The 24007-nt window shown below is 52.9% G+C and overlaps 9 protein-coding genes across 9 annotated transcripts; 6 read left to right on the top strand and 3 right to left on the bottom strand.

The window, feature by feature from the left end:
- Positions 1-180: 180 nt before the first annotated feature.
- On the bottom strand, positions 181-1439 carry J4E90_000966 (uncharacterized protein; the record flags this gene model as incomplete). Its single annotated transcript, XM_051430559.1, has 3 exons — positions 181-701; positions 747-1244; positions 1307-1439. 3 exons carry the CDS (start codon positions 1437-1439, stop codon positions 181-183), a joined length of 1152 nt encoding a protein of 383 aa, XP_051296046.1.
- Positions 1440-2319: 880 nt separating this feature from the next.
- Positions 2320-2728, top strand: J4E90_000965 (uncharacterized protein; the record flags this gene model as incomplete). Its single annotated transcript, XM_051430558.1, has 2 exons — positions 2320-2385; positions 2438-2728. 2 exons carry the CDS (start codon positions 2320-2322, stop codon positions 2726-2728), a joined length of 357 nt encoding a protein of 118 aa, XP_051296045.1.
- A 713-nt stretch (positions 2729-3441) lies between these two features.
- On the top strand, positions 3442-3839 carry J4E90_000964 (uncharacterized protein; the record flags this gene model as incomplete). Its single annotated transcript, XM_051430557.1, has 3 exons — positions 3442-3577; positions 3685-3752; positions 3801-3839. The coding sequence occupies 3 exons, from the start codon at positions 3442-3444 to the stop codon at positions 3837-3839; spliced, it is 243 nt and encodes an 80-aa protein (XP_051296044.1).
- A 1074-nt stretch (positions 3840-4913) lies between these two features.
- J4E90_000963 (uncharacterized protein) lies at positions 4914-6106 on the top strand (the record flags this gene model as incomplete). Its single annotated transcript, XM_051430556.1, has 4 exons — positions 4914-5162; positions 5228-5712; positions 5768-6019; positions 6085-6106. 4 exons carry the CDS (start codon positions 4914-4916, stop codon positions 6104-6106), a joined length of 1008 nt encoding a protein of 335 aa, XP_051296043.1.
- Positions 6107-6327: 221 nt separating this feature from the next.
- Positions 6328-8208, bottom strand: J4E90_000962 (uncharacterized protein; the record flags this gene model as incomplete). The annotated part of the gene is made up of 2 exons (XM_051430555.1): positions 6328-7990; positions 8039-8208. 2 exons carry the CDS (start codon positions 8206-8208, stop codon positions 6328-6330), a joined length of 1833 nt encoding a protein of 610 aa, XP_051296042.1.
- A 1418-nt stretch (positions 8209-9626) lies between these two features.
- Positions 9627-10255, top strand: J4E90_000961 (uncharacterized protein; the record flags this gene model as incomplete). Its single annotated transcript, XM_051430554.1, has 3 exons — positions 9627-9636; positions 9690-9729; positions 9781-10255. The coding sequence occupies 3 exons, from the start codon at positions 9627-9629 to the stop codon at positions 10253-10255; spliced, it is 525 nt and encodes a 174-aa protein (XP_051296041.1).
- Positions 10256-11246: 991 nt separating this feature from the next.
- Positions 11247-12052, top strand: J4E90_000960 (uncharacterized protein; the record flags this gene model as incomplete). The annotated part of the gene is made up of 1 exon (XM_051430553.1): positions 11247-12052. A coding segment is annotated over one exon (806 nt), but the record flags the coding sequence as incomplete, so codon positions are not given.
- A 757-nt stretch (positions 12053-12809) lies between these two features.
- J4E90_000959 (uncharacterized protein) lies at positions 12810-15337 on the bottom strand (the record flags this gene model as incomplete). The annotated part of the gene is made up of 3 exons (XM_051430552.1): positions 12810-13121; positions 13167-14640; positions 14691-15337. The coding sequence occupies 3 exons, from the start codon at positions 15335-15337 to the stop codon at positions 12810-12812; spliced, it is 2433 nt and encodes an 810-aa protein (XP_051296039.1).
- A 4475-nt stretch (positions 15338-19812) lies between these two features.
- Positions 19813-22304, top strand: J4E90_000958 (uncharacterized protein; the record flags this gene model as incomplete). The annotated part of the gene is made up of 7 exons (XM_051430551.1): positions 19813-19855; positions 19908-20034; positions 20733-20994; positions 21045-21305; positions 21354-21839; positions 21888-22000; positions 22052-22304. 7 exons carry the CDS (start codon positions 19813-19815, stop codon positions 22302-22304), a joined length of 1545 nt encoding a protein of 514 aa, XP_051296038.1.
- Between the last annotated feature and the right edge of the window lie 1703 nt (positions 22305-24007).

Genomic DNA, 24007 nt, shown 5'->3' with positions numbered 1-24007 from the left:
CCTTGTGTGATTCCTTACAAGTGAAACGCCCCTTCCTAAACAATTTAAACCCAACTTGAAACACCATGATGCCAAAGCAAATTCAATATCAATAACTTCGTGAGATACCTATATCCCATCAATAACGCCGCATGCCATCATGACCAGAGCGCCCTCTAGCCACGGGGCGTATCGGCCCTATCAGATCTGTGTCCACTCTTCATCGCTAGAGTAGTCGGTCCCGGTAGCGGATAGTATATCAACTACGGGAGTGGGGATCAACTCGGGGCTGGACATTGGTTCGTCGTCGCTGGAGTAGTCGGTGCCAGTCGCGGCTAGTATGTCGACCACCGGACGAGAAGTCAACTCAGGGCTAGACATCGGTTCGTCGAACGTATTCAGGCTCTGGACTTTGGGGCGGGACACCAACGTGAATCCCTGATCGTATTCGAGACACTCCTCGTCGGACTCTTGGATCGTAGCTGGCTGTGCAACCTTGGGGCGACGAACAAATGTAAGGATTCCGGAATCGACCATGTTGTCTTGATCGGTCTCTCCAGCTGTAAAGTTCTCGCCAGATGGGTAGCATGAAGGGCTGGGTGTTTCCGGAAGAGTATCGCACATCATCTCATCTGGTAGGTCCCTTGACGCAAGGAGAGTCGGACGATCGCAAGGTTGAACCTGGAGAGTGTCGAGACATAACCGCACAATGTCGAATGCACCTATGATAGTTAGCGTAGGATGTGAATCTACTTGTAGTGTCTTACACTCATCCTGGAAATTGCGTTCCATGTTCGTGCGACATAGGTCCTGGCGGAAGTCCGGGATTTCAGCAGCGATCTTGAGAAACTCAACATCCTCTCCTAGCTTGTGGTAGAGGAAATTTGAGATGCAGTAGTTGAGAAGTGACGGAACGAGGTCGTGCTCCCGACGAGCCTGCTGACTGGCATAGTGACGATATACAAAACGAATAGTCTCGACCAAGTCATGGGGCGCGGCGGGTACACAGCAGGCGAATTCGAGCTGGCACGAGAAGTTGCCATGCGCGAGAAGTTGCAATTCCGGAACATCGAAATCCTCGGCTATCTTGTACGTCTCGGCATGTGGAAGAAACGACACTGGATCATAGTCCGCTCGAGGCGGAAGATAGCTACCAGTGTAGCAGAACCGAAGAAGCGAGACGACAGCATGCTCGGATAGGGCCTCAATACTCGCTTGTAAGCGACTCTGGAAACCGTACTCAAAGGCGTGGTACAGGAGCGGACCTAGTATATGGGTGTACGAAGTCAGTAGATGTTGGCATGCAACTGTACGGGACATTACTGACATCTGTCCAAGAACTTGAACGGGCAGATGCGATCGGAGATCTGACGGACCTCTCCGCTGGGGAGGACTATCTTCAACGTCGCATTGCTCTGGCCCCGCTCCATGTGCTCGTCTAAAAAGGAGAGACCGTCCATGTTGAATTTGGACGGGAATGCACAAAGAAGCGAGTTGGAAGTCCCTGCGCTACCCTCAGGAGTGCTATGCAGCTTGGTGGTTAATGTGAGGCCTCCGGGTGTAGCAGCGAGGCTGCTGGTGAGGCGTCGCAATCAAATCAAGGTGCCGATGTAAGCGACTGAGAAGTTGTGCGAAGTGTTGGGTAGTTCGTAAGGTATGCCAAAAGTTCAAAGCCTTTGACTCAATGGAGAGATTTCGTGGGTAGTCTGACAAGGCTCAGAAGTTGGGGTGGGTAGGGCCAGGCAACCGTGGGCACGCGGGCAGAGCCAAGCACCCGTCTTTGGGGAGCCTGCTGGTCAGCGTCTGGTACGTCAGGGTGTGCTAGCAGTTTTCAGAAGTGAGTGCAATCCAGCGTGCTAGAATGTGTATAAAAAGAGAGTTGTATAATAACAGAGGTGCTTGGGGCTGTCTCCATGGAGGGGTGCCGGTATGGCTGTCATGTCTTATTGGCTTCGCAAAATCGACGCCAAATCGGCATCCAATCAGTGGAAGAACCATTCTACAGCCTCACATATAGGGCTGAGATGTCAGCTGCATCTGATGTTTAGTGGTTGGTGTTGAGGGGGTCTGGTCGGTGATGTGCCGGTGCCGAGCTGGGGAAAGCGGCCCACAGCGCGATCCACTTCGCGGCGGCCGCTGGAGGCGGCTTCATGGCGGCCAATCTCTCCACTAAACTTGAACATCACACATCTTCATCAACCGCATTCTGTGTTCTCGACTACTGAGTGTCAACAGTTGATTGAGACTACTCTGTGCCCCTTCGTACCTCTGCACCTCCAATTGACGCCCCTTTATCTCTATCTTCGTCCCGTCCGTGTACAATCTCCGCTACGCCCCGCCATGGGATTCCTTTCTATTCTACCTGCGAACTTGGCCGTGGTTGAGACCTGGATCACGCGCATATTCGTGAGTAATGCTCGGCATTTCTAATTGCGAGCTGCCTTCTGATACCGAATAGCTCTTTCTCGGCCTCGTAGCTATCGGCCCATGGGCAGCGCTGCTCGTCTACGACCTTATCCTATACTGCTGTCGCGCTGGCGCATACGAGATACCAGTCATCGGCGGACGCGCTCGCGGAAAAGCGAGACCACGCGCTCCCAGCCTCACAGAGCGCCCGAGTGGCCACCGTCGGAAGTTCAGCATTGCCTCTCGAGGCATCGAAAGGCCGGTTCTGATCACAGGGGGCACCGACTCTCAGGATGCTCGGCATCGTCGTATAACGGAAGAGAAGACGGCAGATGTTTCTTGAGAGCGTAGTTGGAGACAGCCCTACAATTGAATCTCGTTCGGCGGAATGCTGCCACGCTGTTTTCAAGAGCTGGACCTCTGTGCATGCCTTCGGATACCGGTGATCGACACGGCTTTCGGTATCTCAGATGCCGGGACCCTAAGTTGGAAGTCCCTCTGCAGAGTGCTAGACTTCTCGGGAGATCAACCACAGGGCGACGTATTTAAGCACCGAGGAAGCCATTGCGCATTCATTGCACGAGATTGAACTGCGTCGTAGATACACGAGGATCCGCATAGTCTGACGAGCGGTTGACTTCGAACGAAAGTGAGACTATAAAGGCGACAATTTCGCTCATGTCAGCTCATGGCTCGCGCAATGGCAATGTCTCTTTCCGGAGACACAATCATGCGTTCCATGCCGCATACCTTGCTTCTGAAAGACAGTTGGGGGCGCACATTGCTACATGTTTCAAGTGAACAGCTGCGCCAATCACGCGAGACTATGTTTCTAACGTCGCGCAAATACCCAGGCAGGCTATCGAATCCATAAAGTAGGGTGGTAGGCCAAGTGTAGCTTAGCGCGGTCTGGGTCGCACCTTCTGTCAATAAACCTACAGTCCACGCTCACCTCTCATCAACACCACAACGACAGCTCTACCTCTGCGACTTACTTCCACCCACTTTCTCCGCTCACAAACTAATACCACCTTCAATCAGTATCTGCTATTCGTCATGGCTGCTACCACTACCAAGACTGCGACACCGAAGCCGGCCAGCACCGCGGGTGTCAAGAAGGCTGGTCCTAAAGGCGGTCGCATCGCCAAGAAGGGCAACGCGAGAAACGCGATGATCAAGATGCAAGCATACTGTAAGTCTGCATCGTTTGACGCGTTTTGACGCGTTATTCGGACGCGTTCCTCCAGGCGCAAGAACAACACCTCATGGGACGACCGATCCGCTAACGAACGATGTCAGTCAAGGCCCACCGCGATGAGTACAAGGATCTCTCTTTCAAGGAGCAACAGCAAGAGCTTGGCAAGAAGGTACGTCATCTCCGTATAATGATGAGTAACCATGCTAACACTTAACAGTGGAAGGCTTCACCAGAGAACCCCAAGAACAACGTCTAATCTCACATGGAGTTGTTCAACAGCTTTCACTTTCCTCTGTCTACTGTGAGAACACAGTAGAATAAGAGTTACCCTTCACTTTCCTCAGTCATGTTCACTTTCCTGGTCTTATCATGGATTGACGGTACGCGGCCGGCGTTTGGGTTGATGGGCGGGAACAATCACGGCGCATAGGTTACTGTCACGATCCGCTTTACAGCAATATGGAAGAAATTGATCCAACTCGTTCTCAGCATATGCACGTGTATTAACTGTGTTGTTCCTGCAGCTTGAGCGACACAGATCCTTTAGGCTAATTGCGAAGCAGTTGTACAGATCGAGACGAATCTCGGTGCCGTGTTCCGGAAGATGACCAGGCCGGTGTCGACGTGATAGCTATTCGAGAACTAGCTGTCGATGAACTTCGGGGCATAGTGAGTGGCACACGAGTGCAGCTAGTAGCTGCTATCATATGAAGAAGCCAAAATTATGATGGCATAACTGGTGTATAGTGAGCCAACAGGCCGCATGTTCAGTCATTAAGAGCAGATCAATGAGTGAAGAAAGATAGTTGGGGAGCGGAACTGTAGACATGTCAAGCATTTTCATGATGAGGATATGGACTGGCAAAGGAAGGATATTTGTCCGGTAACGCCCGCCACTGCTTGTAAGCTCTTGGTAAGCTGGCGCTGGAAGCTGCCCCGCCCCGCATCCAGGTACCGAGAGCCCCTCCGACATCATCACCTCCACCTCTTGAACTCTTTGCCGGCGCCTGCAACCCTGTCCATCGCAGTTGCGCGACCTATGAGCTTTGCGCTATCGTCAGCGGACGTCTTTTGAGATGGGGCCCGATTCGGCGGCTTTCGCGTCGAGCTTCGCGGTTGCTTTCGTTCGTCAATGTCGCAGCTAGCTTCAAGTGCACTACTTCCCTTCTTCGAATAGCTTCGCAAGCTTGTTGTGTCCTTTCCTTTGGAAACCGTGAAGTCATCTTCATCTTCGTGTGCTTGGTTCTACGACCGTGACATCTTCCGTCTGAAGCTTGCCCAATCTCGACTCTAAACCCTCTACAACGTCCACGTCTCATCAGACGGCACCATGGCATCTAGCAAGGGCGCAGACGCCTCCACGGTTCCCGTCCTCAAAGATCTCACAATCGAAAACATCACCGAGAATGTGCATCGAATAAACTCGCAATGCGCAGACCCGCGCCTCAAGTACGTCATGGAGCGTCTGGTGTCGCATCTACACGACTTCGCACGCGAGACGCGCCTAAGCTTCGATGAGTGGATGGCAGGCATACAGTTCCTTACCCAGGTAGGACAAATATGCACAGACGTGCGACAGGTAAGTTTCCATCTGATCCTCGTGATACAAGACCAAGACACCCGAGCTGTACTAATACGTTGTAGGAATTCATCCTTCTTTCAGACATTGTCGGCCTCTCTCTCCTCGTAGACTCTATAGACCATCCCAAACCGGCCTCCTCCACCGAAGGCACAGTCCTCGGTCCGTTCCACACGCACGACGCACCCTCCGACTCCAACGGCACCTCCATCTCTGCCGATCCCGACGGCGAGTCCCTGCTCGTCCTCTGCACGGTCAAAACCACGAACGGCGAGCCCGTATCAGACGTCAAGATCGACGTGTGGGAAACAGACTCCAAAGGCAAATACGACGTGCAGTATGAGAACAGGGGTGACAAAGCAGATGGCCGTGCGGTTATAAGGAGTGACAAGGATGGCGTATTCTGGTTCAAGGGTATCGTACCCGTACCGTATCCAATTCCCAACGACGGGCCTGTTGGCAAGTTGCTTGAGAAATTGGGTAGGCATTGCTGGAGGCCTAGCCATATGCATTTCATGTTCGAGAAAGAGGGTTTCGATAACTTGGTTACGTGAGTCTCCTCTTCAGACCTCTTCGTTTGCACAGCCTACTGACGCCATGTTTAGGGCATTATACGTCCGTGGTTCCGACTACGAGACGTCCGACGCCGTCTTTGGTGTCAAGGAATCTCTCATTATCAGCTTAGATACCGTAACAGCTGAACAGGCCAAGGAGTATGATGTTAAGGAAGGATCAAAATTGCTCAAATACGATTTCGTATTGGTAACGGACGAAGAGACGAAGCAATTACGACATGACGAAGCGGTAAAAGCAATGAAGATGTTGGGACGGGAGGGAATGATGATAGTCAATGGACTGTAAGTAATTGCCTATGTACGAACTGCATGTGAGACAAACACTGACTTCGTACACCCATCTTTAGGCCTGTGCCTGAGGTCGACTAGTCTGCAAAATAAAATGGAATGTTATGAGATTCGGGGTATGATAACTAAGGTCTCGCTAATTTGAAAGAAAACGTATCCGCTTGGATAACCACAAGGCTTCGAGCCAAGGTAGATGCAACCTGGAAAGTAACGCCAAGTACGCTGTGTGAAATGCGAATGCCAGAAAAAGAAGAGAATCCTCCACATCGTAGACCGACTCGATGCCACAGAGTCAACTGCATCTAGCTAGTGACCCTTCTCACCCACAGGGCGCTCCCGTTCGAGTTCGGATCATCCCTCTCCCTCTTCTTCCACGCGCGATGCAACTTGAGGCCAACATCATGCTCCTCCCTGCGAATCTCATCCAACTCCTCTTGAAACGCCTTCTTCCTCTCTTCCGCGACCCGAGCCTTCTTAAAGTCGGTAAGCAGCGGGTTAGGCGGCGCAGCATTGTTCAAGTCCTTGAGCAAACGATACACATTGTTGCGACGAATGCGTAGATCTTCTTGCTGCGATTCCAAGTAGGCGATGTGGTCGATGGCACTGAGTTGGGAAGGAGGTAGCGGAAGCGCCTTTTGTGATTTTTGTGATGAGTTGGAGAAGGTGGAGGAGGCGTAAGGGGATCTCGGGCTCGGGGTGTAGACTTTGGCCATGGGTGCGGGTTCCCTATCTAAGGGGGGTACGGGGCGGCGACGGTTTAGGATCGAGGAAGCGGCCGATATGGGCTCGGTTACGACGCGCTTTCCTTGCGAAGACGAGAGTCCGTTGGGCGGTGAAGGTGGTGGTGAGTGTTGGTATGTCCCCGTACTGTTATAGGTAGTCCACGAAAACCGGCTGATGGGTGCGTGCTTGTCCTTCTCTGATGTCTCTTTGTTGTATGGCGGCGTCGCAGTCCGCAAGGTGGGGTAAAGCGTCTGTTCTACTGGCTCTACGGTGGCCGGGGACTGGTTCAGTTGAGTGCGATTGGTTGGTGTGATGGGGCTCGGGTACGATGTGCTTATACCGAGACCTGCTGAAGGTGAGGTTGGAGAAATGTGACCGCTTCGAAGAGGCGTGTTTTTCCCTACTTTGAGCGGGACAATGGGTTTAATGCCGTCGTTGTAACGCATATCGTTATCGCGTGGATCCTTGGGCGCCATTTCGGTTGTTACAGTTTGAGTGTCAGGCAGCTTGGGTGCAGAATCAATGGCAGCTGCAAGCGCGTTTGACCTCGCTTGGTCCGTGCTTGGTGAAATCGTCTTGCGTGGTATTTGAAGTGGTTTGTCTGCAGGCTGGTATTTGAGCGGAGGAGCGATTTCTGATCGTCCCGTCGCTCGGCTCCACGGCTCCACGGGCGGTGGTGAGCGCTTCGACCCGAAGCGGCCAACGCGCTCCCCAAAACTTGTGTTCTTTTTCTCAGGACCACTGACTGAAACCTGATACCCCATGGGCCTAGGGTCTGATGACGGCACACCTTTCGCATAAGAGCCTGGATCGACTGAAGCGGCCTTCCCTGCACTATTAGGCTCGCCTGAATACTCATCCCACTTCACTTTCGCGTTTGGCGCAAGCTTGCCCTCCCAGAACTTCTGCTTAGGTGCTGGTGGAGCGTCACCATTTCGTAGGACAGATGGCGCTCTGCGTAGGACGGGAATCTGGCTGCCCGCGCGGGAATCGTCTTCGAGTTTTCTGCGATCGTCGTCCATGGGTGACACGTCACGCATCGAGCGGAATCTTCGCGGTAAGTTGAAAGAGGAGTACTGTTCCGGTTCCGGAGAGCTGGGAGGCGATATGTCTTCGTATGCGGAGGGCGATCTGCCGGTGGGGTTGTCGTTATTGTAGCAGAGTGTGTCTTGTGAGTAGATGGAGGAGGCCGTGGGTACTTCTGAGGCTCTGTAGTTGGGAGGTTCCTGGGGAGACAATAAACTGCGAGACAATTAGCGGTGAGTGAGCAAACGAAATTGCGATACTTACTGCGATAGTTGAGGGAGCGCATAATTATGGTGACTGCCATTTTGCAGGTCGGTCACTTTGGGATTGCGCTTCAATTGATCCTCGTCATAGGTGGTTTCAAGAAGTACGGGGTTTCCTATTTGCGCATGCCTATCCCTATCTCGGACGGCGCCCTGTAATCGTTTCCACATTATGGGCGAATCTGCATGAAACGAATATTAGCCCGGCTCGATATTGGTGCAAGTATACATAAGCATCATGAAGTATGGAAGGCGATATTCTCAGCGGCTCCGAGCTACTTATTTCAGGAAGCCTCCCCTTTTCGCAGCAACCTTGAGAGCCATTGCACTGATTGCATGATTGTTGGATGCTTTTTGAAACCCATCGACATCGCGAGACTTGGCCTGGTTCTAGATCTGGTGGAGATGGTTGTCGGTGCGGGCGATAGGCGAGAGACATGGACCGTCGATCAGAGATGCGGAGGGCCACTACCAGATGCCTTTACTGTATCTGAACGACACAAACACCAGCTCTTTCTGTGCAACCTGGCATTGCGTCTCATCCAGAACCGGATTGCATGGCAAGCGCATAAACCAACGGGCGATGTCGAGGACGCAGGTGCCAAGGCCAAAAGACCTGATGATGAGATAAGGAATATGAGTACGTACCGGGTGTAATTATGCGTAAAGGGAGAGGTGTGGAGTTTGTGTTGACTGTTTGTGTTGTTGTTGTGGTAGATGGCAGCAGGTTAAACAAAGAAACAGCACGTAAGCTTCAAGCCGTGAATCCTTCGGGCCCTGCAGCAGCACCGAGGGCGTAATTTTGGTAAATGAGGGAGGGCGACCAAGTCGAGGTAGAGTTGTCGACGGGTATCAGTGCCGGCTCAGTGCATCTAGGAGAACACCCCACAAACACTCGCGAACTGCGCCTCGACCAAAGCGCCAGCGGCAGGATATCGCACCGGTGCCGCAAGTCTTTGTCTTCACACAGCGGTTCGACAGCAGCGAATTGGTTTGCGACACAATGTTTGGACGGGATAGGGCCGAGGCGCAAGAGGCGGCGTGGGCGAATCAGCGCGTCCCAGGGCGGTGGAAATGAATCGCTGTCGCGCGTTTCAGGGCTGGAGAGGGCCCTGTTTCAGAGGCAGCGCGGCAGGGATGGGCTGGGTGCGGCGGCGCGATGCTCAACGTCTGCGCGCAGATGGGCGCGTGCTTGCGGTTGTGCGGTCACGGTGCAAGTGGAGTCGAAGTATCTAAGATTACCGTCATCATCCGTGGTTGTGCAGGCCGGTGGCTATGTCTCACATGCACCGCCGTGCTTCCCAGCTGTGATGGCGCCCCTTTGACGGGCAGATGCAGGCCGGATGCGATTCGATGATCTTGTCTGTACATATGTCTGGATTCGGCCCTTGCATGTCAAACCGGCGGACATCCGTGATAGTTTGACATGGATGGCTGGTTAGTGCTGAGAGAGTCTTTGGGGTTGCATCATCGGCTGTCATGTCGATTGAGCTCCCCGCGCCGTTCAAAGCTCCAAGGCCGACCCTCGACCACGCCAGCACCCTTCACTGTCACCCCTCTAGCACAGCTGTAGCACACCACCCGCAGCCATGTCAGATGGTTAGTCTCTACAAGAGCCACCTTCTGGGGCAACGTCGCGCTAACCGCAATAGCACTCCCATCACCTCTGCCGGAGCCAGCGGTAACCCACGCGTAAGCAACCAGCTCCGCTCCTTCACCAACACCTCGCTCACAGCCCTCCAGCGCCTCCGTCTTCACCCCGATAAACATCATCCTCTTCTCTCTCCTCGGTCTGCTCGTCTATCTCCGCCTCAAGCCAGCCGCCCCGCAAACCCTCCCGCGGGCGCCGCCGCCAACCGTCTTCCGCACCTTCACCCCGCCCTCGCTCTTCCCCTACAATGGCTTGAATAATATGCCCGTCTACCTCGCTGTCCGTGGCCGTGTCTTTGACGTCACATCCGGTCGCAACTTCTACGGACCTGGTGGCCCTTATGCAAACTTCGCTGGCCGCGATGCCTCAAGGGGCCTGGCCTGTGGCAGCTTTGACGAGGACATGTTGACCAAGGATTTGGACGGACCGCTGGACACTCTCGAGGGTCTGGATGCCGAGCAGATGGATGCGCTGAGGGGATGGGAGGAGAGATTCGAGGAAAAGTACTTAGTTGTGGGCAAGCTGGTGCCTGTCGGTCATCCTGAGGCCGAAGACACCAAAGCGTAGACTCGACAAGGCAGACGTCTAGCAAGGCTGTTGTGGAAACTAAAGCTGCTTCATTGAGGCTGAAGGATTGGTAGCAGTTCGCCATGCGTCGCCGCGCATGGTCGTGTAACGGTTTACGATCCGATAAAACCGCCATGCCATATATACTACAAGCCTGTGCCAAAGCAACTGCATGTACACGGATCCAGCCGGAAGGCACGTAGGCAAGGACTGAGGGGGTTTCTCAGTTTCGAAGGGCTTTCTAACGTGAAATCAAGCATCTTCATATTCTTGTAACGGCTCATCGTTCGCCTTGACACCTAGTATTGGGTCAGTCTTGAGTGAAGATTAACGAATGCATGCTTAAACATGGCCTGTCCCTTGTACAACATCTTAGCGTAACCGCCCGAATGCGGGGTTAGCTCTGATAGGCAATCAAATCCCACTTGCTTCAACACGACTGATAGCAGAGTCACCGCGCTTGTAGCGTCTCTTAGTTCATGCTTCCATACTCTCCCCGATGTCATAACGACGCCCTACGTCCTTGGCAGGCGCTTTAGATATCAAATACATCCAGACCATCTGCTCGACACGTCTTGAAAGATAGTCGAATACAACCATGGATCAACTTAGTCTTGTCAATAAGCCGCTAGCATGGTTATTCTGGCTGGCGGGAGTAATCGTTCTGGCATTGTTCCAGCGAGATCGACTACAAAAGGCTATCAGTGTACGAAGTCCCCAGTATTGCATCTTCCCTTAATGACATTGACACCAACCGGTAATTCAGAGACCTTCGCGGTCGCCGACAACATCACCAAACACCAACAAAATCGAGCCTATAAACCCAGAAGCCATATACAATGCCATTACACCGCTCCCGAACTTCAACCTCGAAACAGAAGCACCTCTCAAGCTTCGTCCGTTCAAACCGAAGTTTCACATGACTATGGGTAGCGTCTCCATCATGAATCCCAATCACCCATGACACGCACTGACAACGCTGCTATGACAGCCCTCGAGAACACTACTCTGAATGACCTCCTAGCAATGGATAATACGTACCGTACACGTCTACAGATCCGAACAAAACTCCTCAAACAAGAACGCCACGAAGTCCTCGCGTGCAACCCAGAAGCCGTCCCTGCAGTCCAAGAACTCTACGAATGGCTCATAGGAACGTATCTACCCCAACGCTTCCCAAGCCTATACCGCATCACAGAATCAGGCAAGCATCTGCGGAATCACGTCACAGATACCCTCATCCCACTACACATGGCCAACGAAGAAGAAGCACTAGAGATCCTAGGTGCGAACATCGACACGGAATTCCTTTTACTCACTCCCTCTCCTTCTACGTCTTCACCTACTACTCCGACGAAATACGTACTAACAGCCTTTGTAAACTGCTTTCCAAGCGGCTTCAACACACGCTCGAAACTTGGCCAACTCCTCGCTGACATTCACGCTCCCGTCCCCGGGTACGCGGCAAAGCTAGAGAAGAGCATGGATCGCTTCTTTGCCAATCTACCCGTGGGCAAGATCGTTAAGCGGAGTAATTGGAGCATCAGTACGAATGGGGAGCTGTTCTGTTTGGAGGGTAATCATATGAGTGAAGAGGAGATGCAAAGGAAGCAAGAGATGGAGGATGTAGAGGATGTTGATCTGACCAAGTCAGTAGTAAGGTGTGAAAGGCAGACGTTGCATCGTTTACCAAAGACCGGAGCACTGGTCTTTGCGTTCAAGGTACGTTTGGCTGGCTTTGGTAGCTGGATTCGGCTAACGAGAATAAGACCTACCAGTATCCCCTACGTGAATTGAGGGACGAGGGGAAGTGGGCAGGCTCTTGCGGAAGCTATCGACGGCTTGGGCCTGGGCAGCGTACCAGCCATGACTATCTACAAGCGTCAGGTCGTTTGGGGTGATAAAGTCAAAGCGTTCTTGAGAGGAGAGATTGACGCTTGAAGTATAGACAAGGTGTATAGCACATTGATTGTTCCATCACATGCATCATGTTAACTATATCGTGAGATACCAGGTGCCGAGTATTATACATGTGAACTAGCTTTCCACCTCATCATCTTTCCTCCACCGAAAAGTTCATGTGAATTGGGAGTCCTTCTAGGGACGTCCAAGGCCGATTTGACAGGAAGGCCCACCCACAAGCCAAGTGCACAGCAGCACTTACTTTTCGATCCGAGTCTACCACACATCTGCTCCATTGATCGTCGTGAAGCCGGCAACCGTGAAATAAGCCATAGTCGAAAGTTGTAAATGAGCAGCGCCGTGAGACTCAAACCCAGTGGTGGCCGACCCCACGGTACCTGTGTCTTACTCACTCAGTAGACCGATTACCCTTCTCTATGTTCTCCGCAGGCGCCATTTTCGATACTGGAAACCAGTCCGAAGGCAACCTATCAGGTCCTGTGTTAATTGTTCATGCTTCATGCTCCAAAGTCCAAGCCCTTGCCCTAGCCGCCTTCTTCGAAGACGGTCCATATTTTCACGCTCAAAGCAAAGAAGCAAAACAACGCCGGAAGTCAAGAAAACTGCAACGCTGAAATCCATGTTGTAGAGCTTACCGACGAATAGTAGATGTACCAACTGGATTGCCACGTTTCATCATGGGTGGCTTGACGACAGCAGACTTTGCAGGTGTGGCGGTCTTAGGCGCGGGGTTCTTACTGGCGAAGAATCTGTGCGCGAGAGCTTCCTTTGGCGATAGACGCTTTTCGACGTTCATGTGCAGACTTGCGCTCAACAGATCTGCAAGATCGTTCAGCTCGCCCACGGTGGGTCCTCCAGTGGAGATGCTTCGGGCAGCCTCATGAACTCGCGTCTTCATGTCGCGATTGATCTTCTTCTGCTGTTCAATTTTGCGGACAGAGAGCTTTGGCTCGTTAGCTTTACCTCTTAGAGGAACAAAAGCGCTTACCTTATTGTACTGATCCACCTCCCGACTGATGAACTTAAGCGGTGGTCCCAACTCAAAGTTATCGAGAATGTTGTTGACGAGACCCTTCTTGAGCAGCTTCTCACTAGGCCATCCTAGACAGTCCATGAAAGACTTGATCATCTGGTTGTTAGACCGTCCGGTAAAGAGGATTTTACCAGTCCAGAGCTCATACACAGTGCAACCCACAGCCCACATGTCAACAGGATAGCCAACCTCCATACCAAGTATGATCTCGGGTGCGCGGTAGAATCGACTAACGAGGTACTCAGTCCGCTCGATCACGTCTCGCTTGTCGACAGCGGTACCGAAATCGGCGAGCTTGATAGTTTTCTTGTCAGCAGAGACTAGGACGTTGTCTGGCTTCAGATCAAGGTGGATGACCTGACAGTTCTGCAAGTGCTGGAGACCAAGAAACATCTGACGCGCATAGATGCGGACAGCTGGAAGTGTGAGGCCGTGGCCGTTGGTCTCTTCCTTGAGCAGGTCTCGCAAGTTCTTCGACATGTGTTCGAACACGATGCACAGATGGCCCTTGTGGTCGAAAGAACCCAATAAGCGAATAATGTGACGCTTGTCCTGTGGGTCTGCCTCGTTGACTTTGCGCAGGAAGTCCATCTCCTTCTGACTGGCTCTTCTCATCAAGTCGTTCCGGCGAATCATCTTGATAGCGACTATCCTGGGATTTGAATCTCCGGTGTCAGCCCTGACTTCTTCAGCTTGTGCGACGTTGGCAAAGACACCACGGCCAAGACCCTTGATCATGCGATAGCGTCCACCATCCACTAGCTCGTTGCTGATCAGCTTGTAGTAACCTTCGGGATCGTCCCAATTGTCGAGCAGCTTCTCGTCAAGCACAGTGCCTTTCGCAACAACAGCCTCCTCGGTTCCGACATCTTCTTCCTCGTCTTCGTCATCAGAAGCGAACATGTCGAACTCTTTCTTTTGTTTCTTGACAGGTGCTACTTTCTCAGCTGGAAGTGTAGAGAGGGCTTTCGGGTCGGTCTCGCGGTACGCATCCGAGGATACTTCGGTGTTCTGATTCTTCTTGGCAGCGCGATCGCGGTCGTCCAGCATGTCCTGTAGCGGGTCGTAATCCGCCGCGGATGGACTCGCTACCGCAGGACTGTTGCCCTCGCTGATTACGTTCTGTTTGTCGATTACCATAACGTCTGGTGAAGCTGGTACGGAGTCGAAGTCGCCATTACGGGGCGATGCGAACGGTGAGATGGGACTGTCGGCGTGGGCCGCTGGCGATCCGACATTAGGGGTTGCCGCTTCAGATGCATTCGTCAGCACAGCCTGCTGAAGCAGACTGTCTTTCGGCTTCTGTTGCTCAGAAGCAGCGGCGCGTATAGCAGCCCAGCGGCGACGTTTCTCTTCACGCGATTCTTGAGTGGGAACTTTCTCTTCGACAGGGGCCGGGGTGTACTCAGTCGTATCGTCGACGGAGGTCCTATTGCAGTCAGTTGTGTAGAGGAATCATTTGGCACTAGGTACACTTACATCTCAACATCTTCTGTCACGCTTGCCTTGTTCGCCTTGGGGCGTTCTGACGGTGCCTGTTGCTTCTGTGGCTGCGACTGACGAGACTTCTCGCGCTGCTGATCTCCGTGACGCGAGTTCTGTGGTCGCTTGTCGGTAGGCAGCGGCTCTCGGAAGTCTGGCACGGGGTTGGGGTTCTCGACTTCGGCGTATGATATGGGCCTGGCGTGTGATCGGTCTGGTACATCCTTCTGTTCCTTGACAAAGCCTCCCTGGTAAGATCCTGGAGCCCGTCGAGGGTCACCGTGTCTGCCACGATCAGCATGATACCGCTTGTCAGGACGACTGCGCGGCGGAGAGGCCTTGCGCTTGTAGCCCCTTGCATCATTCCCAGTGTGGTCGGCTCGGCTTCGTCGATAGGGCGATGGCGATCGGTCGACGGCGCGGTTCCTCCGATAGGGTGACGGAGAGCGTGATGGGGTGCGCTTGCGGCGGTATGGCGAAGGGGAGCGACTCAACGCGCGGTAGTTATCATAAGCACCATCCAGTCCAAAGGACCTGCTTGAGCCGTTAATCGCAGGTTCGTCGCGCGAGTTGACTGTGTTTGCCTTGTGTCGGGTATCCAAGACCTCGCCCTCTGAAGCTGAACTTGAGCGAGACGCTGCCATGTTGGCTCTTGCTGTGATGCTGGACCGCGCTATCTTGCTTCAGAAGATAAATTCTGGCGTCAGCTTGCTTCTTGTTGATGAGAAGATTGAGTGTCTCTATCACTGACTGTGTAGCAGAGAAGGAGAGACAAGCGCGACCGCACCGAGATGGTGAGTAGGAACGCGCTGGTGATGGGTGAATTCGTCGTGGTCTCGTCGCGGTTGGCTTCGCGATTCAGCGGGGAAAGTGCAATGAAGTCAGAGCTTTAGGCATTACATAAGCAGGCACGTGACCAAGTACGCGGGCAGGCAACCGCCCTGACAACTCATCCATCAGCAAGACCGCGTTTGCTTCTCCAGACCAGCGTTCAAATGTTCTGGATATCATCTCGGCCGATTGGTCAGGTCATCTCATACAACAACATGTAGTGGACCTCGGGACTTTTGAGCCGTTGGAATGTTTCCCAAGCCCGCCCGTGTGTGGTACCTGACGAAGTGCCCAGGTGGACTTACCCGTACATACTCTACTCCGACGTTTATAGAATGACCAACCCTACGAAAGACTTCGTAGCGGCTAGAACAAGACGTCTGCTTTGACCAGACGCCGCTTCCGTTGACGCAATCAACGGCCAGATGAAATTTACCCAGTTGCATGGTACTGGACAGCGTCAAAAAGGGTGTGTATGCTGGTAAGGCGTCCAAGGACACTTCTTGCTCAACTGACAGCACACCTGTGCCTCATCGTGCCGTGCTTTCTTGCTCTTTCCGCTATGCGAGGGGCCAAAGCGGCGATGGTCTGGTTCCGGTGATTCATGTCCAAATCCACGACAGCAGTCCATGACTCTTCACAGGGGAGTTCCACAAAACGACTTCGTTACGGGTTATGGTTGCTGTGTCACTGCCCAATATCAACTGGATCGCCTGTAACAGATAGCATCGGATGCATCCCGCCGAAAGTATCCTCGCCTCGCCTCGACGCCTACCGAGGCTGTGCAGCCTTTGGTGACGGGTCTCATGCGATGGGGCTAAGCACCCGGTGTTGCGCCCCCCTCCGTCTACCTTGGTAGCTTACGCGCACGAAGATCTTCCGCATCTAAGATTCGCGAGCCGATCCATGTAACAGTAACATGCCAGTTGTAGTCCAGTAGGCCAATGTCTCTGGGTAAGGTAGGCGAGTTTTCTTTTCGATTATCGCAGGTCCGCGGAAATGCTTCAAGCATGATCACCATCAACATTGTGAACGAACGCATGTTATCCTTGCCAAACGACTATCTAAGCGATTGACAATCGCGCAGCAGAATACGAGACACTTCCACGCCTTAGGCGTGTTGGTATGGAAAGCACGGTGTGCGTCATGCTCGCAGATTGCAGCGGTGAACGATAGCTCACGTACACACCACCTAGGTACAAAGAAGAAAAGTGTCCACCATGTAGAAAAGAAAACACGGGCCATGTGTTTGGCTGAAGGCTATGACAAAGGCATCAAAATTCGAAAGTATCTTCTCCAGAACCGCAGAGTACTACTAAAGGTTCTACAGTGTATACCGTAGTGTACCTAGGTAAAGGAGAAGTCCAGGTGAGATAAACTTTGCGCTACATAGGTACAATTGAGCAAAGGGTGCATGAAAGTCGTACGATTGACCCTGCAGGAAATGATATTCAACGTAGCCGAGCTTCGGTACTCATCATGTTGTTGGACGGAACGGGTGCAATGAATGAGTACGTTACCCGAAGCGTACTTGATCTGATAGCTCTGCTAGCCACGTTTTCAAACACTCCATTGTGCCCGCTACACACGTATGTCACCGAAGATCTTCGGGGTTTGGATGACCCTGTGGCCACCTAGGTGGACGAGGTTCCGAACCAATCGCAAGCGTCGGCGTGGCTTCCGTAGCCACTGACGTGCTGAAGGCACGAAACGGTAGAGACCCTGATATAGCGTGTGCCAGACTACCGGGACAAGATGGAGAACCGACAGCAGGGGACTGAGATGAAGTCAGGTCTGGACCTCGATCGATATCCTCCGTACAATTCTCTTCTACGCCTCTTCGACGCTTGCAAAGTAAGCCGTTTAGTTCTGCCATGTGTACGAGCCATCTGTTCCAAATCAACGTACCATTCCAAGGATTTATGTTGCCTAACGTCATTTAACGGCGAATACCGGCCACACCGGGGAACACCACAGCACACCTAGCCGGCCGTGAACTATGCCCTCAACTTCTGTTCTCCAACCGACCCCCAGTTATCCTTTCGACTCCATGTCTCCTCAGCAGCGATCCAGAACAGATGGAGAAATTCCAGGTCTTGAAAGTGCGCAAGCACAGAATGTCCTACCAGTGAGACAATTCCCAAATCTAGAACCTATGATCTAGCTCTATGATAGATTGAAGCATTACCAAGTTGTGAAAATCCTCGGCCAGGGTCTGGTCACGGTTCAAAGGGTGAATGGGCAGCAGTAGAGCCCGTAGTAGTCTGAGACGTCTGAGACTCCAAGGCCGCAAAGTCTAGCGCAGGTCCGCAAGAAGCCGTAAACTCTGCGATCCCTGAGTACTCGAGACTTCATAGCCTAAGGTTACAGACGGAGTTCGATGAGCAAACCTCGGTGTGATGGTCTAGGAGTACCTCGCAAAAGGTTGCTGATCGAGCTTGGAAGGCGCGTCCAATTTCCTTTTTGGGAGAGGCAGAATATCTGCCCGGGCAGAATACATCATCCAGACACGATCAACACAGAGAGAGATATTGGTCAAACACGACTAGGGAAAGTGCTTACTTGAGAAACATCATGAGCTTCAGAAGGGAGATGGGCTTCAACAGTCTTTGATACCGTCAGCTACACTTCAACAATGGGTTTGATCGTAGTTTCTGCTCACCGAAATGTGTAGCACGTGGTCGCACACTGCACGGTGGAATGCTCGGTGAGTTGGCGTTAGGTTATAGATGCGATCGGGATACCAATCAGACGTGGTTAGAGTCATGGATCTAAGGAAGCGACTGCGAAGTCTTCCCCGTACCCGTTCATGGTGTGGAGCTAGTTGAAAAGCCTCGTGCTCCGTCTTAGGGTAAGAATACCCTCTTGGGCTAAGTTTGGGCCGACTTGGAATAATTGCTTGATGACAATTGAAAAAGGGCCAGGAACAGGTTTGAACGTAAGGTACCACTACAATAGCATCGACTTAGACGGCGTCCCGTACAGCTTGACATAGGCAACGTTGTGGAAAGTTTCAGCCTCGACGCCGTATCCCCGCGTAGTCTGTCTATCGCCTACTGTGCGTCGAAGTCGAGCATCCAGCTAGTGGAAAGAAGATCTCGGGTATTCTTTCTCGTGCGTATGCCGGCGGGAGGCGCAGTGGAAGAAGCATTATACCCGCCGCTTTGCTTACCTCGCTGCACGGAGGTATGCCACCCGACTTGGATAGAAGAAAGAAAGGCATATGAACGTGGCGTGGCTTCGTGGTGGCGTTCTGCACTCTAATGCGCGTGCGGGAGAATGTTCCTGCCCAGCTGCCTGACTATTGACCCTGGCAAAAGCTACTTGACCATGTTGGTCTTAACGTCCGGGCGTCGTGAGGGCACATGAAGCCGACGTTCGTAAACTTAAAAACTACGTCACACCCTACCATCCTTGATGGTCTAAGCATACTGCGTTTTTCTCATGGCGGATCCCGGTTGGGCGCTTCAACGCGGCAGCGCGTTCAGCAAGCTTTGGTGGTTATCGGTCCGACTAGATATTACCACACCGGCTTGGGTCAAGGGCGTCGCGCTGCTCAGATTCTACGTGTTCCTAGCGACATTCCAACAAGCGTCCATGTTAGGTTGAGACCATACGGGATACTAAGCTACGGAGGCCTGGAACTTCGTTGAAAGTTGATTTGAGACGATCTGCCGCACGTCACTGCACCAGTGAGCATGCAAAGTGATGATCGACAGGCGTGATCTAACCGTACCTATGTTTACACCAAGAAAAAGGGTCCGATTCCACATAGCAACCTTGATCGCGCGCATGGCGTACTGAGGCTACTTGCGGTTTACAGATCTCTGTTCAATCAGATGGAGAGCGACTCATACCAGTCGAAAAGTTCATGACATAGTATCATGGGGTCGCATGTCCGCGTTCGGTTTCGCATGCCTTTGCCAGCATCTCGTAGGAGCGGCCGTTCTAGCCTAGTCTAACAGTGCCGTCCGCTAACCCGATTTCCCCGCGGTCGTTGCTGTGTGGTGCGCTAAAACACTAGATCCAGCTGCATCCGAAAGCTGGTGTTTAGATGGGCGACGCTTTTGAAACTTCGTCCCAGTTCTATGTGCGTGTCAGCAGTTCCGCACAGGAGTTCGCCGGGCACTAATGAACCTCAGGCTCAGTGCTCTAGTAGAGGATATACAAAGTTAATGCCCGATATGCATTGCGGATCTCCCATGTGAATTTTGCAGAAGCAAATCCTTCCCTCCACCACCACCTTACTCCGACATAGCTCCTTTTGTTGATAACTCCGCCCTGAGATATGCTCGCATTCATGCCGGCACAATCATCGAATTCGTCTCCTGGTAGGTCGGCATCATGTCCAGCTCTTGATCCCCCCACTAACATATACCGCAGGATTGAACTACTGGTATGGCAGTGGCAGCTTGCCTGACACTTTAGAAGGACTTCCGCAAGGTAGCGCAAATCCTCGCTTGATGCGTCGTGCCTCGGAAGCCGTAGGACAAGCTCAGGGAATCCAAATGTGAGTATGTCAGTCTTAGCAGACTATCCCCACCAGCATACACACGATAGCAATCGACCCCGTCTCTGGACCCGGACCGGACCCATCTTTCGCCAGCCTCGCACTCCGTTACCACTCCTCACAAGGCCGAACCAGTACCTGGAACGTGGTGGATGGCCTTGCAGTACGATGAGTCGACGACGTCCCTCTGAGCTCGCGGCAGGCTCCAATCTCCATGGTCCACCAGAGACACAGAGCATGTTTCGAAGCACCGGTACGATCCGGAGATGCCAAGAATTACCTGGGAATCGTGAGAGATTGCTCGAGCGATTGCTCAAGCGATGATCCCCGGGGAAAGGATCTGCAAGTCGTCTTACGACCGCCCGTGGCTGTGCATATCGGCATGTCGTATTGGCGACGGAGAATATGTGCTCCGTTTAGGGTCTCCTGGCTATCACGACGGTAATTTGATATACCTGCCCGTTGCGGCGTCAGGATGACCCGTGCATTGCTGCGCTTCCAAGGATTCCTTCGGCACTGGTTTCGGGGCTGTTGAATTCGGGCTGCTGGCGCGGGGTCCAAACCACCATGGACGGCGCGCATATCGATGCGAGTCTACGCAACCATGTGCGCAAGCCAGATGCGCGACCGTCGGGATGCATCGCCAGCTGCTTCTGCCATTTTGACGCGGGTTTTGAGTTTTGCTGACACTTCATCAGTCAGGAGCCCTCCGAGTGGGACGAAAGCCAGGTGCCCCTCCACCTCGACACCAACCAAACCAACCTCGTGATTCGCCCGCTGGCAGCGTCCGCCGCTGCAAATCACAAAGCCCCGCTGGCGCCCAAACAGGGACTTGGAGGCGCCCTTGCCAATGCTCGGGGGCAGCATTCGTCTCCCATTGCCGGCACGTATGCGTTGCGGACGCCCCGCGGGAAGATCACATCGATAGCATGTGAAAGCTGCAGGAAGCGCAAGTCCAAGGTACGTACCTGTTCTGCGCGTATGCCACAGGCACACTGACACATGCGCAGTGCGACGGCGTGAGGCCCAAGTGCAACACCTGCCAGTCCAAGAACCTCACATGCGTCTACGATGTCGCCGAAGATGGCAAAACGACAACCCAATTGCGGGCCCATGTCAGGCGGTTAGCCAAGGAGTTGGATGATATGAAGTCCGTCGTGTCGCTGCTGGCAATGGCACCGGATCGTGCATCGGCAGCAAACTGGGCGTCCGAGCTGGAGAAGAATGGTTTCGCACACCATTCAGCTGAGGAGGTTAAGAAAGCGCTTTCGGTACGTTTCGCTCCAACGACTCATGACCTGTTGCTGACTGAAGAAAAGGAGTCTCTGGGTCCAACACCTGCCCTTGCAGACGCCGATTCGTTTGGAACTCCAAGCAGTAGCGAGCCCTTTCCTGGTCACACGCACCCCTTGGCCGGCTCATCGTACGGCGGTTCTTCCCGTGAAGAAAGAGAGCAGAGCCAGTCCTCGCTGGCCTATTCCCACGACAATCCCGTTGACGTGACTGTGGCCGCGAACCCCTCTCCACTCAGCCTCGAGGCTGCGGCGAATGCCCTCAACAAATTCGGTTTCGATTGCGCCTTCTATCGGAGGACCAAGCGAGATCAGCTCGCGAACGGGTGGAGCGAGCCACAGATATTTGGAAGGTCGGAGATCGATGTCGATACTCTTTTGCTGGGCTTCTTGGACCCTCAGGATGCGCAGCCAGTCTCGACATGGTGCTCTAGAACGGTCAACAGGCTGCTTCCCTCGTCCCCTCTGCCAGTCAGACTTGCGTCTACATGGCTTTTGACTAAATTGATGCGCGTAAGTAATGTTTCGCACGGCGCGAAGTCGGAGCTAATGCTTCTGCAGTTTCTCATATGGCCCAGTGTGGAGAACGTGAACGCAAGTCCGGAATGGTTGATGCCACCCGCAGGAAAGCAGGAGACGTCACCGTACGATATGCTCATTGACCTTGTTCCCTGGTACGTTCGCCGGCTCTTCAAATCATCTGATTCTTACTAATCATCCTACAGGCCTCAAGTACGCCAGCTGCTGTATGCGCATCCCCAGGAATATCCAGTTGTACATCTCGTTGGGTTGATCGGTATCACATGGCCATACGCGGACGATGCGTGCCATTACTGGGATATTGAATCCGGCTACACCCGTATGACACCACTTTTTGAGAGTACCATCGCCGACCTGAACAACTGGACTGTCGATCCAAAGATCCTTGAGATTATGCCGCAACTGGAGGGACATATCCCGATCAAGCCGGTAGCATGATATTTCTGCAGCGTTTTGGGTTGTTTATGTTATTCTTTCGGAGTTTGATCCATCATCGGGTTCTTGGTGAAGTTCATCTTCGCATCTCTTGGTCGCAATCGGCGCATCCTTCACGTATCTTGGGGCGTTGGTCACATCGCAGGGCCGCTGTCCGCGAAAAGCCGTCTTTGGGTAATCATGTCTTGTAATCAAATGTACGGGAGTAAGGCCTGGAGAGTGTAGTAATTGGGAATCGGAATGGAACGATACAAACGAAAATGGAACATACTTGAATATAAGCAGCAAGTGCACGATTGCCAGAAAGTATCCGAACCCGGCCCTAGCAGCGCCAGGCCTTCCAAATAACTCTCCTTCGAGTCCGCGGAAAGCAATCTAGCGCCGAACTCCACTATCGGCTTCCAGCCATGTGGCTCTTGTGGCTCTTCTGTATCCACTCTGATCAATGTGATGCCAAGGCTAGACCGGAAGAATCAAACCGGTGTGGCGATCGGTGGAACATCTCGACTCTTCACACGGGCGATCCCGCTAGGAACTTCACTATGGCAAACGGCATTCGTGATCGAGAGTCTACTCGAGTCGGTAGATGATTGTGGTTCGATTCTTACTCATGTCCATGGCTATAGCGCATCCCTCTCGATTGCGGAGATGACTGTTAAAGTATTAGTAAAAAATATCGAGAGACGGGCGCAGTGCTCTATACCCAAGAACGGCATATCTACGTGCAGCTTTGCATCTTACTGGTCCCGGCAATTTGAAGGGCACGCGTGGGGAACACGGCTTCTGCCGTGTAAAAGCGACCCACTTGCGATATATGGGTCTTTCGAAGATGTTGGTATTGGGAAGGTATCCCTCACTGAGCGTTAGGAACTCTTGTGTTATCGTGGCTTGAGCAGAGCGGATGCAGCGGGCAAAGAGCGACAGCGCTGGCTTTTGTGAGGCATCCTCTCCGCGGAAGCCGCAATGGCCTAGCCAAGTATATTCCCGTCTCTGTATCCTGAGCGTGCAGCCATTGTCCCACTATGCTATAGCTTCGACTGACCATTCTGTCGGGATTTAGCATTTCTTGGATGCTTTTGCTGTTTGCGAGGTTTGGGCTACAACTAACATTTTACCTGGGTATTACCGAGTGGAAATGGATCTTTGCGCAGATGGCTAGAACAAGCTGTGTTTCATAGGCCACGTATGCCAACGGACATTCTCATAAACCAGGTTCCATTGCGTTCACATGGGGATAATCCTACGGAATATTGTAGAGCATAGCGGATTGCGATTCTCGATACGTGTCTCCCCACTTGGACTAGCGTACCTTCTCAGATGTTAGACGCTGCTAGCCACAACCAGACTTTGGAAACGTCCCCAATGAGCATGCGACGTCCGACCACCGAGCATCAATCATCAGCGAGTTCGTGGGAAATACCTCTTCAGGCTGAGCGCATGCAGCCATGCACAAGCGACTCTGTACGAGCTTGCCTATAGTATCACCCGGCGGACGTACCGATGGATGACTCTGGAGCTGAACTTCGGTTGCATGGGGATGTCAAGGACTGCAGTATCCCATGCATGTGCTATCGCCGGCATGCGCAAATCAAATCCCATCTCGCCATACCACCCGCGCATCGCGAGCCGGGCCCACTCTTTCATGGCTGTCAGAAACAGATTGCTTGCGCAAGGGTTGGCATGATTCCGATTGGCTCCAGGTCAAC

Source organism: Alternaria incomplexa (genome assembly GCF_024043165.1).
Source record: "Alternaria incomplexa strain BMP 0042 chromosome Unknown scaffold_1, whole genome shotgun sequence".
NCBI lineage: Eukaryota > Fungi > Ascomycota > Dothideomycetes > Pleosporales > Pleosporaceae > Alternaria > Alternaria incomplexa.
This window is presented reverse-complemented; position numbering and strand designations above follow the sequence as displayed.